An 18,573-nucleotide genomic window follows, 5' to 3' on the forward strand; every position below is an offset into this window, starting at 1 on the left:
GGTGCTGGCGCCTATCTCAGCTGGCTCTGGGCAGTAGGCGGGGGACACCCTGGACCGGTTGCACAAATTATTTTATGTATTTTTGTTTTGCTGGTTAAAATGTATTTTTATTTTTTTTTAATATTGGGCTCCTGAGTTAAATGTTGGTGATCAGTTTGAATGCATTATTATTTATTGATTTTATGTCATTTTATTTTTCCGTATCATATGGTTTGACGTGGTCAGTCAAAAAATGTTTATAGTTTAATTAAGGATTTAATTTTATTTTTGAATTTCCTATGCATTTTAAATCTTTTTTTTTTGTGACAGTTAATAAAGCTAGCGTTTTTGTAAGTTGCTCCATATTTCTTTTTCTTTTATTTATTCTCTTATACGTTAATATGGATACAGTGTTATGCAGAGGTGTGCTTATAACACTTTTGTAGACAAATGATACTATTTATAGTCGCGGGGGGGATGTTTTCTTCTTACTTGCATGACAGAAAATAATTGAGAAGCACTGCACTAATGTAACAAGTGTACTCCAAAAATAAATGATGGTATTACAGTATTAAGCTTTCAGTAAGACTCAAAAGCTTTTTTCCTGGCCTCAATTTCTTTTCGATGAACACTTTGACACTCTTTGCATTCCATCATTTGTCGCACCACTGACTATAATCTTTCTTTTACTGTATGTTTGACCTTTGGCTCATGTCTTTGCACACAGAGCTGAAGAATGTTTGCAGTGTATAGACGACCGTTACATGCACACACACACACACAGACCGAGTTGTCAGTTAAAAGCTCCTGCAGTGAGTCTTAACAGGAACAACCTGTCATGTCCTGTTTTAGTGGTTTAATAGCTTTCCTGTGATATGTTGCAGTCCAAGGTCACATGCTCATTTTGCTCTTTCGATTGTTTGGGCTAAAAATCCTCGAATGAGTGTTGAGAGTGTTGAGAATAGAAGTGTTCTCTTTATTTGTTTAACACAAGCACTACTACCACATCAATACACATGCTAATATACAGAAGGTTAGCCAACGTGTGCGGTGAAGCACAGCCTGGAGTATAAAATTTCCTCAGCTGTTATTGGCTTTTTCTTTCCATCACCACTGCAGCAGCTGCATGCACACGTCACACTGTGACTTCCATTCAAAGCGTTTCAGCAACTGTCGGCCGCAGCCACTTGTTACGGCATACTGTACTTACATCACCAGCCCAAATTTTGAGCACAAGCTACTCTATGTGGTTGATGACTACTTTCTTAGTCAGTACAAACTATGCTGTGTTGTACTTTGTCACACTGTCAAGTGAAAACCTTTGCTGGGCGAGTACGATACTTGATATCAGTATCAGACCGATACCCAGAGCCTTATTTCAAGGCATCGCGAGATGTCGACCGATACTGGCTGTTTTACAATCAGGAACTATAAATTAGAAGAATTAAAAAAAATAAAAAATCATGCAATTTTAAGGAAAAATATCTTTCTTTTAAACTTATCTGTCATGTTTTTTGTTTTTTGTTTTTTTAATGTATCAATAATTGATATTGGTACTTAGTATCAGTGACTCGCGCTGTTTGGTCTGAGGAAAAAGATGTGGTATCTAATGTAACGATATCCAAACATCACGATACGATATCACAATATGAAGGTCACGATATGATAATTATCACGATATTGTGGGTGGCGGGGGTTGGTTGGGATATTTTAAAAAAGATGACAATATTGTAAAAAAAAAAAAAGCTCATACTAAAAAAAGGGCAATATTGTGCTTTTGTACAGAACAGCAATGCATATAAACCACCTTACAATCTCTCACAATATTGAGGCACTTACTTGCTAATGCAAGCACACATTGATCGCTTCACAAGCAAATTAGGTTCCCCTTCATCTGACAATTAGCATAGATTTTAAACATAGAAGGCCAAAACATCCATAATGAAAATTAAATTGCACTAATAAGAGGGTGCTAGAACTGAATAAATGGAAATCAACCTGACTTTTTTTAACAGATGTGTTCCTTTTAAATATTGTGAACATGACGACGACGATATTGTGGCAGTTTTAATTAATATCACAATATCACGATATTGCCCTTATTGTTACATCCCTTGTATCTAACACAGGGGTGTCAAACTCATGTTGGCTCAGGGGCCGTATGGAGGAAAATATATTACCAAGTGGGCTGCATCGGTAAAATAACGGTATATGATTTAAAAACAATTACCGTCATTTATACGCAGATTTGAGGACCAGCCCTAAATTACGGAGCTCAACTGTAATCATGTTGTTCCGAAAAATAACACAAATGCAAAAGGAACGCGGCAACACTTTGCCAGTATACGTTCTGGACGTGTTAAATCGACCTGTTTTGCATATATGTTGTTCCCAGAATGCATTGCATGGCGCAGTTAATGACGTTATAAGGACGCTAATACTTGTCATATCTATTTGTGTTACCAGTAATTGAATTAGTGTCGTATTTAACATGTTTATGTTGGTCTATGATTTAAAAAAATAATAATTAAACAAACTGTAACTTTAAGTTGTGTGTAAAATGACATCCAGAATCCCCCGTACAAATTGCATTGCTCATCTGAGGACTGCTTGTGAAATTTTATATGTTTTGATTTTGGCCGGCTGATTAATTAGTCCAACATTACTTTTTTTTTTTTTTTTTTTTACTTTACAAAATCATCTCACGGGCCAGATTAAACCCCTTTGCGGGCCTGATCCGGCCCGCGCGCCGTATGCTTGACACCCCTGATCTAACATCCCTAATTATATTTGTAGTTCAAACTGTTCATCTGTACATCCTAGAAGTTGGAATGTACATAATTGCGTGTATGGCTTGTTGACAGGGAAGCGAGCGAGGGAAGCATGCATCTGCTTGTGACAGATGAATTAGTCATGTTAGGTATGAGTTGTGCTTCATAATTCTTAACTGACTGGCAGATGCGTCACTTGTCATTGATGAGCGCAATCAAAGTGGAATGCGGTTGACAGCCAGTTTGTTGCCTGTTGTGAGCTACTGACTGTTGAACGCGCTTCTTCCTCCTTTGACATTTGGAACAAGTCAAACGTGTCACTGCACAAGAGCCACATCTGGCCTCTGGGCTCCCTTCACACCTGCTGTCACTGACTTTTTTTGAGCTCCTCATGTGATTACAGGAAGAAAAATGTAGCGCTTGTAGCATGACTATTATGTCATATTTTAAAAGAGTGGCTTTTCATACTTAGATTGTTGTTTCTAAACCTTGATTTGTTTTGGTCTTTTTAGAAAGCCTCAAACAATAATTTAAAAAATATATATATTTTAAAACCTATCTATTCGTGCAGTTGTGCTTTCAAGTTGTGATGGGAGACAATTTTTAAATGAAATAATAAAAAGTCCTTGTTTATCATAATATCCACAGTTATGGTTTCATGAACACATTTCTACAGAACCTTGCTCAACATACTCATAACACAAGCAAGGAACAAACCTAAGTAAAAAGCAATGTTTTTCTGAGCTATTCATTATTAGTATTATTATTATTATTATTGTTATTATCATTATTATATAATTAACTAAATGACAGATGATCTTGTGCGCTGTTTCACTAGCTAAGAGCCAGTCGGAGTGATTTGTTGACAATTCCGAGTTTACGTCACAAATCAAAATGGTGGTCAACTCTGTGAAAGGAAGCTCTCCGCTCATTGAAAATTGGACTTTGGATCGTTGTAATTTGATTTGTGAGCATTATTTTGATTTCAAAATGTGATGAAATGTCGTTTGACTACTATCACAGTCTGCCTGGTTTGTATGTTAGTCACAGGCAAAAGCAATACAATCTACCATATGTACAGTGCAAAGGAAGCATCCCAGCCGGCTTTGGGCAGTAGGCGGGGTACACCCTGAATTGGTCGCCAGCCAATCGCAGCGCACACACAGACAAACAACCATCCACACTCGCAAGCACACCTAGGGACAATTCAGAGTACCCAATTAACCTGCCATGCATGTCTTTGGAATGTGGGAGTACCCGGAGAAAACCCACACAGGCTCATTAAGTCAAATCATATTTAAGAAGCACAATGGCACAAGAATCTTTCTTCTTCACAATTGTAAACAATGCTAAGCTTTTATTTCAACTTGTTCCTACTTGAGTGTGTTGGGCAAGATTGTGTTTAAATGTGCATTTTATTTCATCAAACCCTGACTGGATGCTATGATAAACAATGACTTTTCTGCCTTGTCAGTGTTTGGGGTGTGAAGGAATAATTTTGATTAATGTTCCCTACAAGTGTCAAATTTTTCACTTTTTGGAAAGATTCCGTGTTATTCTGCATCTAGCAGTATTGAAATAGATCAGTCTAAATGTATGGTGGCAGAGCATCGCTTGTAGCATCAGCGTAATGTGACCATGTGCAAACGGCAGTAAGGAAGAACTGGTGATCTGCACCACAGAATCGCATTGATCAAAATCTTCCCTTCGACGTACGTTGTTGTTGTTTTTTTTGTTTTGTTTTTTTCCAGGACCAATACCTATTATTAGTACTCAAGGAGGCAGATAACCGATATTTGGCGCCGACTGAAAGGGAAAATATTGGTGTAAAAATAATAAGAATTCGAAAGGGAAAAAAAAAAAAACAACAACCTCCAACTCTTAATTCTGTCTAAATGTTTTTAAGCGTATATTTATTGACAATTTTTCAGATGTGCAAAAACTTTTTTTTCCCATGCAATAGAAATTTTTGTTTAAAATTCTAACAAAAAGTTCAGTCAGCCCTGAAGGTACATCAGCATGTCCTAAAATGTAAAATGAAAACTTCAACAAGTAAATAGCTCCCTATTGTTTTCTACAGTAAATAAAGTTTTCCAAAATTTCAAATATCTGAAATGCTAAATATTCACTTAATTTCGAACAAAGAAGGTGAAGGCATCCCCAGGGACAGCAGCAGCTGTATGTTAACTGAAAATGTAAATAAATAGTTCTTTGAAGTTGAAAGTTTTATTTATTTTTTTTAAATGACTATTGGCCGTCATATTCCTCAAAAAAAAAAAAAAAAATGCAGATGCCGGCAAAATGCTAAATAATAGCACCGTATACGCTCACTGACCGCCTGCTAGCCATAATATGGCCATATAATATTTCATTCAGAGTCAGGGGGGACATTTTGTTCACCTCTGAGGAGCATTTCTGCATGTTGATGGGCTTTGAAAGCGGCAATCACAACTATGCAGACATCATCATGGTGTTTTGATTTAAATGTAGAATATTTATATTTATTAGATCTATCTGAAATCCGTAAAACGGACTCACCCATCTGTGTGGCTTGACGTGATGGTTGCTAGGCAACAGCTGATCAGCACTCACTGCGTTCACTCACAAACAAGCATTCTGAGTATTCTGAATAAATTCTCCAGATTGGATTTATGAGAACGTGAATGCAAAAACGCACGCTCCTTCAAAGTGGCCAAATTGTTGTTAAAGAATCTCATTGAAGGTCGAACAAATCGTTCTTGTGTCTGCGCAGTGGCATCGTCTGAGTGCTGTGAGCGTTTACGCAAGGAGAAGGAGGAGGCGCGCATCAACTTGGAGGAGGTCTCGAAAAGACTTCATGAGCAACACAAGGAGGAACTGCTGCAACTGGAGGACAGGTACAACATTTCAAACTTACAATCACATGTCTAAACCGATTCTAATGTCTGACTCTTGTTTGGGTTTCAGATTAAGGAGTTTCTACCAAACAGAGTGGGACAAAGTCCATCAAACATACCAGGAAGAGGCTGACAAATGTCGCATGTTAATGGAACAACAGGTCAGAGAAGCATTCTTAATTAAGGCAGCAATTAAATCGAAAAGTTGTCTTTCATCAATTAACGCATTGACAATAATATCTCAACAAAATGTTCCCAATATCCTGAGCTGAGAAGGTGTTGATTAAATTAAAATTCAATATTTTTCTTCTATGCGTGCGCACACGTCAGATGTCGACTTCAGATTGATGATGTGATGGGCATTACACTTCTTTTAGGTGAACTGAATCACTAGAATCAGTTCATTTAAAAAGAACCGTTCAAAAGATTCGTTCACCGAATTGTTCAACGCCAACGCAACACTCATTCACTGAATCGTTCCTGAACGGGAAATGGCAACACGTTCACCCACTGACTCGTTCACTTACTGAACCGGAAATGGCAAGACACTCATTCACTGAATCGTTCCTGAACCGGAAATGGCAACACGTTCACCCACTGACTCGTTCACTCACTGATCCGTTCTTCGCGAACAGGAAGCTTCCTCAGTGACTCGTTCCTGAACACCAATAGTGAGGCTGCATGTGTAGCAAAATCCCGCCCACGTCTGACGCTAGCTTCTGATTGGTTGTTCGCGAAGACTGACGGCGGCTCTCAAATGAACTGAGAAGAGAACGAATCACTTCAAGAAGTGACCCGTTCGCTCACGTTCACTGAAAAGATTCGTCTTAAAGAACGAATCGGTCGTGACCGACACAACACTACTTCAGATGTTGATTGCAGTTGTCACTTTTGCCACTCTTGTCTTAGCTTAGATAACAACGAGGGTTGGCCACTTTCCAAACATTTTCTTAGCCTATGTCTGTCTTGGGACATTTTAATAGTAAAAGTAAGCTAACCATAAATGACAGACAGCTGCACAACATGACATTGGAATACAATTTGCTTGAAGCTGTTGACTTGTATGATAATCATGATAATTGTAAAAACAAATATACAATTATTATTTTGATCCTTTCTTGTGTTACTGTTTGAAACTAGAGTCTCATAAATGTTTGATGAATCAGGAGGTAAAACAAATATGGAAAAACATGTGCTCACAGTGACATTTAACATACTTTGAGTGGAGCTCACTGATCATCGTCAAACTGACTTTGCAGGTGGAAGAGATGAGGAACAGGCAGGAAGTTGAGAGGAAGAAGCAGGAAGTAAGTCACAGCCAAATCATGGCGTCTGTCAAAGAGCAGCATGAAACTTCGCTACAAGGTGTGTCCATCAACTCGGAACACAAAACACATCACTTCAATTTGACACTGCTTCATAATTCTACTTGTACATCTTATGTGAATGTGTAAGTTTCTGTCATTGTTCAATTCAGAGCTGAAGAGAATTCAGGAAATTGATCTGGAGAACCTGGACAAAACACGCAAAGAAACCGAAACCACTCTTTCTGTAAGATTAATCTTTTTCCAATTATTCCAAATCCTGCAACCTAAATACTGTATGTCAAAGAATGTTGATAAACTTTTTGTGTGTGTTCAATATATTGTAATGAACTAAGTGGTTGTGTGTTCTGGGGTTGCCATTTAGGTTAAGCACGAGGATGTTTGACTGTTCGTGAACGCAACACATGTCTCGCAGCAGGGAGTGGGGAGACGTTCATTTTGTTTTGTTGTGGCTGTTTTTCTGTTGATTCGGACTGCTAGCCTCGAGAGTTTGTGCTCTGTTATCTGGCGTCGGCCACTGCCAAAAGTGGCTGTTCTTTCACGAAAAGAATAAACGGCTGACATCCCAACCTACATTGCTGGTGGCGTTATTATGAAACGTTACAATATTATCATCATTATTGCAGTGGACAGGAACAAATATTCTAGTTTTTGGTACTGATTTCACTTAGAGTTCACTCAATTGTAAAAAAAAATAAAAATAAAATAATAATAAAATAAACTCTCCGTTTTTTTTCCTACCAGAACAAAATATCTGAGCTGTCAGCAGAAAACGCAGCCCTGAATGAAAAGCTGAAAGCAGAGGAAGAGATACGGATGCTCGCAGACAAGAATCAAGTAAGGACCTTCCCAACGTCATACTTGTCATCAACATGACTCTTCTGCCCATCATTTTCACTATTTAGCGATTAACCAGCTGCACGAAGTTCAAAGAAAAGAATGATGGTGAATTACAATAAACACAACTGCTCTCTGCTGGCGTGCAAAGTGATTGCACTTGCCTGCAACGTCACAAAAGCTGAACTCCTTGTCGACAATCACTTTGCAAATATTGTTTTACACTCATGTATTATTAGACATGCACGATCTAATAAAAGCCTGTACACTTTGAAGATTAAAGGAGCTTCTACTTTAGCCTTGCAGCTCCATTATATGCTGTTTAATGATGTGTGTGCGTATGTTTGCAGAAGGACTCCCACACCGTTTACCTGGAGCAGGAGCTCGAAAGTTTAAAGGTGGTGCTGGAAATCAAAAATAAGCAGCTGCACAAAAAGGAAAAGAAGCTCATGGAAATGGACAAACTGGTTAGTAGCATTAATTTTTAGGCTAAGTTATCAACATTGCGAAATAAATTCCCCCAAAAATATTTAAGGCTTAAAATGTGTGTATGTGTCCCAGGTGGAGACAAATGTGAAACTGGAGGAATCCCTGACGAAAGTTCAGCAGGAGAACGAGGACTACAAAGCCAGGATGGACAAACATGCTGCTCTCTCAAAGTGCGTGCAATAAATGATCTTAATCTTAAATGCTAGTCTCACTTCTAAAACACATTAGTGTTGGCCTCATCATCACTTTTATTTCATCGGAGGATATATCTAACAATTTCAAAAAACGCATTTAAAAAACATCTTTTGTTGCCATTTTTCCTTTGCCCTAAAAATATTTCCTCCCAAGTAAATCAACAAGTGGCACAGTGACCTCTGTCAGTAGACCCTTGAAGAAGGTGGGCCCACCAAAAAGGTTTCAACTATCACTATAGGTGCCAGAAGATGGTGGCAAATGACTATGTTTGTCCAAATGAAGCTCCCCAACTCGGTTTCACAGTTTTTTGGCACCACGATACCTTCAGATCGACCTCAACTCTAAATATGTGGAAGTCCACTGTAGGGCTGTGCAATTTAACTCTTTCACTGCAACACGTTATCAAAAAAACAAACAAAAAAAACTACTTTAATTTGACAAAGGCTTTGATCATTCACATCATCCTTGAAAAAGTTTTAATTCATCAGATTTCGTCATGTTTCATTGTAATTTCATACACCGGCATTCCATTGAAAAGGACTACAGTGCTGCCATCTGCTGGCCATAGTTAATGAGTGTTTTTGATTCCACAACCTATTGACCAGGCAGTGCTGCACTTAGATGTTGCACTGCCCATTGATTTAAAAAAAAAAAAAAAAAAAAAAAACGTACTTGATGTCATTTAACGTTTATGGTGGCATATATCGTGATTTTAAGAATCGTTATTAAACGTTTTGGCGGTCAAAGAGTTAATGGAAATTCAATTACAATTTCAATGATTACTCCACAATTACAAAATTAGCATCATCGTAAATAAAATATTATTAATACAAATTTGGAGTTATTTAAATGTATATATTTGCACCTTTTTTTAATGACTAATTTAATAAATCTTGTTTGGTCCAAAAGGAACTTGCATAATTATGGTGTTTCAAAGTAATGTATTTGTCTTAACATTTTTTACATGTTTAAACATGTTCTTGTTTTGCACCAAAAAACAAAACAAAAACAAAACAAATGATTGTCCTCCAAATTAATTGTGATTAATATTTTCTTCATAGTCTTCATAGCCCTAGTTCCCTGTAGTTATGCACTTTTCAGGCGACAACCACAAAACTAAGCTGATATATTTTTTTAAATTTCTATTATCAAGAGAAGGAAAAAAAAAAGTTGACACCTGTGCATGTTAACATGATGTGCAATATATTAATGGGAATGCAACCGTGCCTGCAGGCAGCTGTCGAGCGAGCAGGCCATCCTCCAGCAGACGCTCCAGAAAGAATCCAAGGTCAACAAGCGCCTGTCGATGGAGAACGAGGAGCTGCTGTGGAAACTGCATAACGGCGACCTGCTGGGGAGTCCTCGCCGCCTCTCCCCCACATCTCCCCTCGGCTCGCCGCAGAACTCCGCGTCATTCCCCGCCGCTGCGCCCTTATCGCCGAGATAACGCCGTCGTCGTCGTCCTCTCCTCCGAGTAGCATGTCGACGGGATGGAATTTCCAGATTGCACAGTGTTGCTTGCGTCTCTCATGATCAACTTGCAGTAAAAGACTCGAGATGTGGGAGGTGCACTTCCATGTGAGCGTGAGGCTTGTTTAGCTTCTTGACTACCAAATGCCAACAAAACTTCCTCTTTTTCCCGGAGAAAATCGCAGGCATAACTCAGGGTCTGTATATAGAACCTCTCTCGTATTATGGCTACCTTGTTTCTGTTATGTATACATTAAAGGAGGAGAATGAGAAAACTTCCTGGGATACGCACTTGGGTTGTGTTTGGTCTGAAAACCATAATCTGTCATTTACATGTTTTTGGCTTTTTCTTCTTCTTTTCAAGAGGATGTTTTGTTTTCTCACCAAAGAGCGAAGCTCAATCACTGGTCCGCTTCAGAAGACATCAGTGAACTTCACATGCTAACATGAGCGAGCAACAACTCGTACTCTGTTCAACAGACCTAAAACCGTAGTCTTGAACTTGGATGTTCTCGTTCTGTTTGCTCCTTCCTACCTTCCTCTACTATGTGGAATGTAATTCTCCTTGGATGTTACGCTACATCTGTGCAGGCCAGATTAGACGCAGAAAATCTTCCCGGAAATCCCTGACAAATATTGACACCTTGTAAAATCACCTCGTTGATTTAGTTGCTGATCACTTGTATTGTCACATTTGACTAACCTTTCCCACAGTGTGAAAACATATTTAGAGACACTGGCCTTTGAAATTGGACTTTTTCCCTCTTAATCCTCAAAAACTTCAAATGTACCCACAATGCCTCAGTACAGTATGTTCTCTTTTATTTTGGAAACAGGATAAATACAGTATGACATCCGATTTTAGTAATGTTTTAATTGTTGGTGTAATCAATGATGCTCAATGATCAAATCAATGATGCTGTAATACCAAAAATTAAAAGACAGTACATTCTGTATATAATGTGGACTACATGATATAAATTGCTATTGTAACTGTCAAGCTCGTGTGCTTTTCAACCTGTTGGGTGATGAGAGATGTCACCTGCCGGATTGTTGGGGTGCGGTTGACCCGGGACGTTAGCCTGCGGGTGCTCAAGGTCGGCAGCACGAACCATCATGACCACTGATTTGATGGAGTACCACCACCCGTGCCATGTGTACCACACCATCCCGTCATCCCTCATCGCTTGGTACGGCCCTTTGTAGTAATGGCCGTTCAGGTTCCCGGAATCACACCTGCCCACAGGAAGTCACAAGATGAGGACAAAAATACTCCTTTGCGTGGTGGGTTCATGGAAGAGAGAAACTGTTTTGACCTGGTGAACCACCAGCCGGACTTGCTGTGCCTGACGCACTTGCCGTCTCCGCCGGGCTGCTTGTCATATGTGCTGAATTTGACCCCATCCGAACTGCTGCCCGGAACTTGCTGCTCGCTGGCGTGCTGGTCAGCCAGTGCGTCCCCTGCATTGCCTTGGTACTCCCCCAAATGCAACCGGTACAAGTCCTTTGACACATGAGTCATCAAAATGTAAAACAAGTTCAACTTTGTCACAACTTTTGATGCAATACAAGGGAGGGAAGTGATGTGGACGGAACCGCACATCAACAAGCTAAATGAGATAACCAAGCTGAGCAGAGGATTCAAAGCGGCAGACTAGATTGTTGTATCGTTTCCCTTTCAATTTAGGCCAAACAATTAACCAGCACGTCTACAAGGTGATCCCGCCAGTGGCGTTGTTTTGTTCACTTCCTTACTGAAAGGAATGCAGAGGATCCTGGAAGAAGCAAATAAGGCTGGAAAAATTGTTTTCCACTACAAACGGGAAAATGTGGAGTTGAAATACACCAGTCCAAGAACTCGAATCTACATGGTAGACAGGGATGGGCAAAGTGAAATTGAATTTGAATTGCAGGAAGTGGAATTGAATTCAGTGCAATTCAGATAAATTCTTTCCCATCATCTATCAGTGAGAATGAGGCTTCTAACATACATTTTTCTTCCAAATGGAAGTAGGAGAGACCGGGGCTAGTTGTATCACGGGTTGTCACGTTGCAATTTTCTTCTCCACCAGAGGGCGCAACGAAAAAATGGAATACTAGTTTTCTTCTTATAAATGGTCAGGGATTGTGTACTGTCTGAGAAGAGATTAGCACATTGTGAGCTGACATGAGTTCCAGTTATCTGTTTTGCACAAATAAGTAAAAAAAAAATTCAACTTCATACTTTTTGAAACAGGCGTCATACAGAGACAAATTCTTGCAGCAAATCATGTGGACTCTAGAGGAGAGATTCAGGCATCATGCCTCCAGCACTGCTCTGTTTTAAGCCAACTTTGAACTAGAGCAAGTATTAGCCATCATGGTCGTTTGGGGGCAACTTGTCTCAGTCATTTTGGGGTTTGTTGTCAACTTGTCACATTTGCAAAGAATGGGCCAATGAAAAATGCACCACTGGCAACTCCGTTTACTTACGTTCAGAATTGTTAACTGATTCCAAGAAATATATAAAAGTAAAAAAATAAAAAATAAAAAAAAGTGATACAACTAGCCTCGGTCTCCCCGACATAACCTAACATCAAGTATCAACTCCCTTCATGTTGGGAAGCTTACAAATGTTGTCCTCATTTCAGAGTAATGAATTGAAACAATGTTTTTGTCGTTAGGAGTGGGGTGGCACTTGACCATGCGCACTCCCTTCAACTGTTAACGAACAATGAATATTAATCACTGCATTCTATTTGGCAAATTGTATTTGGCAACGGGGGAAGGGCAATTGCGAAAGGCTCAAAAATGGGCTGGCTGTTTGCAAAACTCACAAAATTCCCCTTACCCCGCTGATGCACAACAAATAGTAATTGCTGGATGTCGGCCGCCGCCGATGAATCGGTGCATGTCGTCTGCTCCCCGTCTCGTCCAAGTTGGATATTTATTTCCCAGGCAGAATTTAAAGGGTAACCTTGCTGCATCTAACAGTCAACAGTTCCTCAAATGTTTTGTAATTGAGGCAGGAGCGTTCTGTTCTAACAAGTTTTTCAATTTTAATGATCTGTTTTATCTGAGTAAGATTTTATTGTTAATAGAAAAGAATGACTCCGCTTTGCTATTCACGTATTGTGTTAATGTACATGAAATCCTTCCGTACGAAATTGATGTGGCTTATGTACTGTAAAGCTTCATTTTGTATCATGAATTCCATCCATCCATCCATTTTCTTGACCGCTTATTCCTCACAAGGGTCGCAGGGGGTGCTGGAGCCTATCTCAGCTGGCTTTGGGCAGTAGGCAGGGTACACCCTGGACTGGTTGCCAGCCAATCGCAGGGCACACAGAGACAAACAACCATCCGCACTCACAAGCACAGTTAGGGACAATTTGGAGCGCCCAATTAACCTGCCATGCATGTCTTTGGAATGTGGGAGGATACCAGAGTACCCGGAGAAGACCAACGCGGGCACGGGGAGAACATGCAAACTCCACCCAGAAAGGCTGGAGCCTGGACTCGAACCCGAGTCCTCAGTACTGGGAGGTGGACGTCCTAACCACTCAGACACCGTGCCACCCCCATAACATTCATGGAATTTCAATTCTACTTCCTGCAATTCCAATTTGATTAGCAACTATTTCCTGTTTCGCCACCTCAATTCCAATTCAAAAATTGAATAGAAATTTAGGAGTCATTCTTGTTTCAATTTTGAGTTTCGCCCATCCCTGCTTGTTGGTGGACAAACAAGTAAGTTTTTGTTGAAGAATCTCACACAGATGGCAAGTCCTGAAGTGCACACCTTTGCTTGTGCTTAGAGGCGGCAAACTTTAGTCTAAATAAGAGCCGTACTGTTGTGAGAAAAAAAGGCAGGTCGAGGTTAAAGATAAGGGGCGGATGTGAACTTACCGTTTCGCTGTCCACTTTAAAATTCTTGTACTCTGCGAAGCTTTCTTTACCCTCAAAATCTTCCATGTTAATGCGCAGGTCGTGCTTTCCTACAAGAGTTTTTATGAAATATTTTGTATGTGTCAAATCACTCTGGAGCAAATTGAGGATGCACACACATACCTTGTGAAGTGAGATGATGGAGAGCATCATTGCCCAACCAAAATTCTCCATCTGGAGAATGCAGGTCCCCAAACCCATGCTTGTACTCCACCCACGCCCTGCGTGGTCAACACACCATGTACTTATTCTCACTTAAATGTTCAATGTTCCATACATTTTCTGTTTGCAAAGTCACATACACACCTATCAAAGTCCTGTGTGCCGTCCCTCCTCCTCTGAAAAATTGTCCATCCTCCTCCGTTGTTCATGTCACAGTAGACACTGAGCGCTGTGGGGAAGCCATCGGGGCGAATCACATACAAGCCACTGGCCACGTTTCCATCAGTAAACACCTCGGAGCAGTCTACATGCACACACCAAGTAGAATACATACAGTTATGCCCCAAAATAATTCATTTCATTAGAAATATTATAAATGATACTGCAAGTTATAGCGCTGCACTATCTTCAGAGTACCAAACAAGCTAAAACGTACATTAATAGCTCTCCGACTGTATTAACAGTAGTGCAGGAAGCGAGTACCTCTGTAGAGGTTTTGCATGCCCAGATGTGAGTTGGGGATGTGCTCCAGCTGCTTAGCTTGGTGGTGATGGAGCACCTGGATGTATCTGTGCTGCTCACTGATCACATTTGTCAGTTGCTCAATCTCTGCCTCCAGGCGGACCACCATCTGTTCACATGGCAAACGTACCTGGACAAGGAATCAGGCCACACAAGTTAGAAGCACTGACTGGTTAAATGAGTATCATATCAATAAATAAAACAACTGCAAGTTCATTTTAAACAGATGATGCTGTTTCTGTGGTTATAATCAATAAACAACCCATCACTTTCAGATTTTAAAATTAGCTTTCAATTTAAAATTATTTTTTAATTTGTCAAAGCATGCGAGTGTCTCGCTGTGGCGACCCCTGACGACAATTGTATTCTTGCAACAACAATGTTTAAAAATGAGGTGGGATTTCTTACCGCTACTGAGACAGCCATGTGAAAAAGAACATACACTGATGTAAGCATTCCCATCATTTCAGTCCTCTTCCGTCCCGCTGTGTTGCTCTCTGTCGCTTTCTCTCTGGTGTTCAGCTGCATAACTAGTGTAGCGCTGTCCAATGTTTGTATTTACGCCATCTACTGGCAAGCATAAATACTGTTTTGGGCTTCCTGCTCCTCAACGTTCACAAACTTTGAATTCTCGTCGGTATCGTTGCGTCGACGTGCCCTAAATTGCTACAGTAATTACATTTTTTGATTTATATTTCATCCATCCATTATCTGAACCGCTTATCATGCATTAAATTAGAAACTGATGTAAATTAAATGTAATCCAAAAATCGACAAGGGTTACCTTAATTACTTTGCGGTTAATCCTTATGAAACGGCAATGGGCTATGTTGTAATGAAAACGTTAGAATACAGAGAAAATCATAGCTGTGTTAAACAACAACAAAAAAATGCGACTCCGGTGGGACTCGAACCCACAACCTTTGAATCACTTCACAACGTCTAGAAGTCCAATGCGCTATCCATTGCGCCACGGAGCCACCTGTTGCTAGTACCTTTTATTCTCCTTAAATTGGTAATATTCTAAGTATTGAAAGCCAGATGATGGGCTGCTCTTATTTCGCTCATTTCTCATTTCTCCTTTCCAGATGCACATTCCTGTATAAGCGAAGTGCGCATATTGAATTTAAAGTGCATTTGAGCAGCCTGGTGCATTGTGGGTAGGCTAAATTACCAAACGGTCATTGAAAATGAATTGGATCCAATGGAATCGGCTCTGATAGAAACTTTTCAACGGCTGGAAAGTTGCTGTTTTTTTTATTAACATGCATAGCATGTGGTTTACTGATATCGGGGAAGTTGACTTGCAAGCTTTAAAGTGTACAGTTACGCAAAGATTGTCACCACTCTAATCTACGCCATTCAAATTAATTGGGTAGTTTTTTTTCACACTTTCAAATACAAAACAATGAATACAAAGCTCAACAAAACAAAAATAAATTCACTTTCCAGGGGTTATACAAGAGTCGATAATAATACATTGGTCGCCTCGTTTTTGTTTTTGTTTTTCCTCGCGCATGCGCAAACTTAATGCGCACTTCGCTTATTAACACGCTAACTCCTCCCACCAGCAATAACAAGTGGCGGTTTCTTGGGAGTGGTAATATGGCGGCCTCGCGGCTTCAAAAGTCTTGCATATCAGCTATCCAGTTATACCGCGGATCTCATTATGATAGGCCAAGACTTTTGAAGCCGCGAGGCCGCCATATTACCACTCCCAAAAATGCAGTTTCAGTTATTGTGGAGTTTTTAAAAGCACCCGTTTGTATTGTATTTTGTTCATAAAATGTTTTTCCATTTTAATTATTTGACTATAATAACCCTGACAAAATGTAGCCTCTGGAGTTGAGGCTTCACAGTCGAAACACAACTGGAGCAAGTTGCTTCAGTGCCCAGGGAACAGCTGGTGCATTTCACAAAGCAGGTTCAACAAACTGTGAGATTAACCCTGAACAACGAGTTCACATACCCTCAGATAGGAAACTGCATTTTCGGTTCGAGCACAGCTGATTCCAGTGAGTTATATCAACGCTGAGTGCACCTGGAGTTACCACCAAACTTAACCGCCTCAATGGAGCCCGCAGTCGTTGAGTCACCATGGCAACGGGGAAGCCGAGCGCGGTACCGCCCTCTGCTTCTGTGTTGCTTTTTTTTTTTTTTTTAAACCCTCTCAACTGAAAATCTTAACGCGGTCATCTGGCAAATTTGAAAATGTCTTTAGAAAAAAAAAAGTGCAACACCGCAGCAGCTCCCCATAGAGGAAGGTGAACAGGTTTGTTCATAATAATACAACTTAGCCATATTCTATGTTAATTGATGCAAAACGGAAACAGATACAAATATACTTTTTTTTCCCCCTGATGAAAGAAGACACTAATCTTTCTTTTGGTTGGTTCCGTGTTTTTTTATATATATAATTTTTTTTTATAGCAATAGAACACAATATTCTGTGGGCCTTGTAAAATCAGTCAAAATCCAGTAAAACAGCGAAGGGGGGTTGCATCAGTGTAAATGACTGGCAGTGAATGAGATAATAATACAAGACCATAACAATTCAATGACCCAACCCAAAACAGTCATAACATTACTTATTGACCCATCTGTAAATCATTGATTAGTTCAGGAAACCGTTCATAAACTGACCTTTTTTTTCCCCTCCAAAATTTTGCCTGGGTGGGCCATGATCATTCATTTTGGGTCACCATGCATACTTCTGTGTTGGCCCTTAAGCAGGATTGGCACCGTAGTGCAATAGTCTCTAGGAGTTGCCCATGGTGAAGACCACGAACGTAAAGTGTTTTGTTTGTTTGTTTATTGAACATGTAAACATAACATATAAACATAAACAAGTAGCAATTAAAAATTTAAAGAAAGAAGAAACGCAATCACTTGTGATGGTTTACATGTCCAAAGGGAGTAGGAAGAAGTTAAAAACGTATCTAGTCCTACTTCTTATTCTATCTTTTAACTTATTTCATGATTAATACAATAAATTAATACAATAAAAGAAAATGTGTAATGTGCAGTGTGTAAGGGCACATGGGAGAATATGGCCCTTAGAAGACATTCCTTGCAAAAGTTGTTGTAACAGACAACGTTAACGTGCATTTCTGTTTTGTAGATGACTTTGGATTTAATTTTGGATGATGGACTGCCCAGAGAAAATGGCGGCATATCATGCTCCGGAAAGTTGTTAGTGCGCCATGAAAATCAGCTGAGGATGCTGAGTGCAGAGTCGTCGTCGTGGGAGATGAAGCATGTTTCCATGGAATGTGGCACTGCTGTCCCAACCAAAGCCGCCACACATCTTCTCTATCAGCAAGCAGTGCGGCGTTTTTGTCTCGGACTGTGATGGATTCGAGTCTGCTCTGTTGGACTGTGGCCATGTTGCTCCGTGGTTTTCTTCCTCAGTTGTTGTGGTTGCGTGTGTGCTTAAGTATAGCCCTTGTGTTGCAAAATGGGGGTTGGTGGTTTGGTTCCTGGAATGCGGCTGGCGTGAGCCGCTCTGCTGGGTGAGCTAGGCTGGGCAGCGCACAGGAGTCATCAGATCCACAACATGCTAGCAACCAGTGGTGCTACCTGACCAGAATCGAGTGCTGAAATTGCTTGAAAGCAATGGGCCGAATGCAAGCCGATCTACTCTTCTGGAAGCCACAACGTGTGTAAGCTGATCCGAGGTCAGCGAAGACGCTACTGGTGAAAGAGAAGAATTGCGCTTGCCTTGGCTGCTCGCCTGGCGGGGTGGGCTTGCTGGTGGCGTCTGGGAACCGACTCACCAGTTCCAAAGGACTGGGACTAGCCACAATCTACACACGGACATTCAAGATGAACTGAGCGAGCAGTGTCTGGGATAGTATAGGATAGATGGATAATGATAAAAATCAATGACTATTTTAAATAATGTATATGACTGATGTGTTATAGTAATGGGTCGATGGGGACGGATCTCGAATAAGCCTCGGCTTCTACCCGTCAGCCCTTCTATCGGATGTCAATGTTGCAAATGATGTGATTTGATTG

General features: G+C 40.3%; 2 protein-coding genes and 1 non-coding gene across 6 annotated transcripts in view; 1 reads left to right on the forward strand and 2 right to left on the reverse strand.

Annotated features, from left to right (window-relative positions):
• LOC144020370 (uncharacterized) overlaps window positions 1–10,220 on the forward strand; it is an 80,287-nt gene extending 70,067 nt beyond the window's left edge. For all 3 annotated transcript variants that reach the window (XM_077523755.1, XM_077523757.1, XM_077523756.1), the window contains exons 11-18: window positions 5,503–5,626; window positions 5,697–5,787; window positions 6,886–6,991; window positions 7,104–7,177; window positions 7,696–7,788; window positions 8,139–8,255; window positions 8,350–8,447; window positions 9,706–10,220. In XM_077523755.1, the coding sequence (XP_077379881.1) occupies window positions 5,503–5,626; window positions 5,697–5,787; window positions 6,886–6,991; window positions 7,104–7,177; window positions 7,696–7,788; window positions 8,139–8,255; window positions 8,350–8,447; window positions 9,706–9,919 (917 nt within the window). In that variant the 3' untranslated portion in view covers window positions 9,920–10,220. The remainder of the gene's footprint in view (window positions 1–5,502; window positions 5,627–5,696; window positions 5,788–6,885; window positions 6,992–7,103; window positions 7,178–7,695; window positions 7,789–8,138; window positions 8,256–8,349; window positions 8,448–9,705) is intronic.
• A 522-nt stretch (window positions 10,221–10,742) lies between these two features.
• On the reverse strand, window positions 10,743–16,650 carry LOC144020372 (fibrinogen-like protein 1). 2 transcript variants are annotated; one of them, XM_077523758.1, is made up of 8 exons: window positions 16,523–16,650; window positions 14,962–15,120; window positions 14,515–14,683; window positions 14,176–14,335; window positions 13,993–14,090; window positions 13,831–13,919; window positions 11,259–11,446; window positions 10,743–11,178 (listed from the first exon to the last, which is right to left on the reverse strand). In XM_077523758.1, the coding sequence occupies exons 2-8, from the start codon at window positions 15,079–15,081 to the stop codon at window positions 10,956–10,958; spliced, it is 1,047 nt and encodes a 348-aa protein (XP_077379884.1). In that variant the 5' UTR covers window positions 15,082–15,120; window positions 16,523–16,650; the 3' UTR covers window positions 10,743–10,955. The 2 variants fall into 2 exon arrangements, with proteins under 2 accessions (XP_077379884.1, XP_077379885.1); XM_077523759.1 differs by lacking the exon at window positions 14,962–15,120.
• On the reverse strand, window positions 15,447–15,533 carry trnar-ucu (transfer RNA arginine (anticodon UCU)). Its single transcript is given in 2 exon segments — window positions 15,447–15,482; window positions 15,497–15,533. It is a non-coding gene; the product is annotated as a tRNA-Arg (tRNA).
• Window positions 16,651–18,573: the final 1,923 nt, after the last annotated feature.

Source organism: Festucalex cinctus, chromosome 6 (genome assembly GCF_051991245.1).
Source record: "Festucalex cinctus isolate MCC-2025b chromosome 6, RoL_Fcin_1.0, whole genome shotgun sequence".
NCBI lineage: Eukaryota > Metazoa > Chordata > Actinopteri > Syngnathiformes > Syngnathidae > Festucalex > Festucalex cinctus.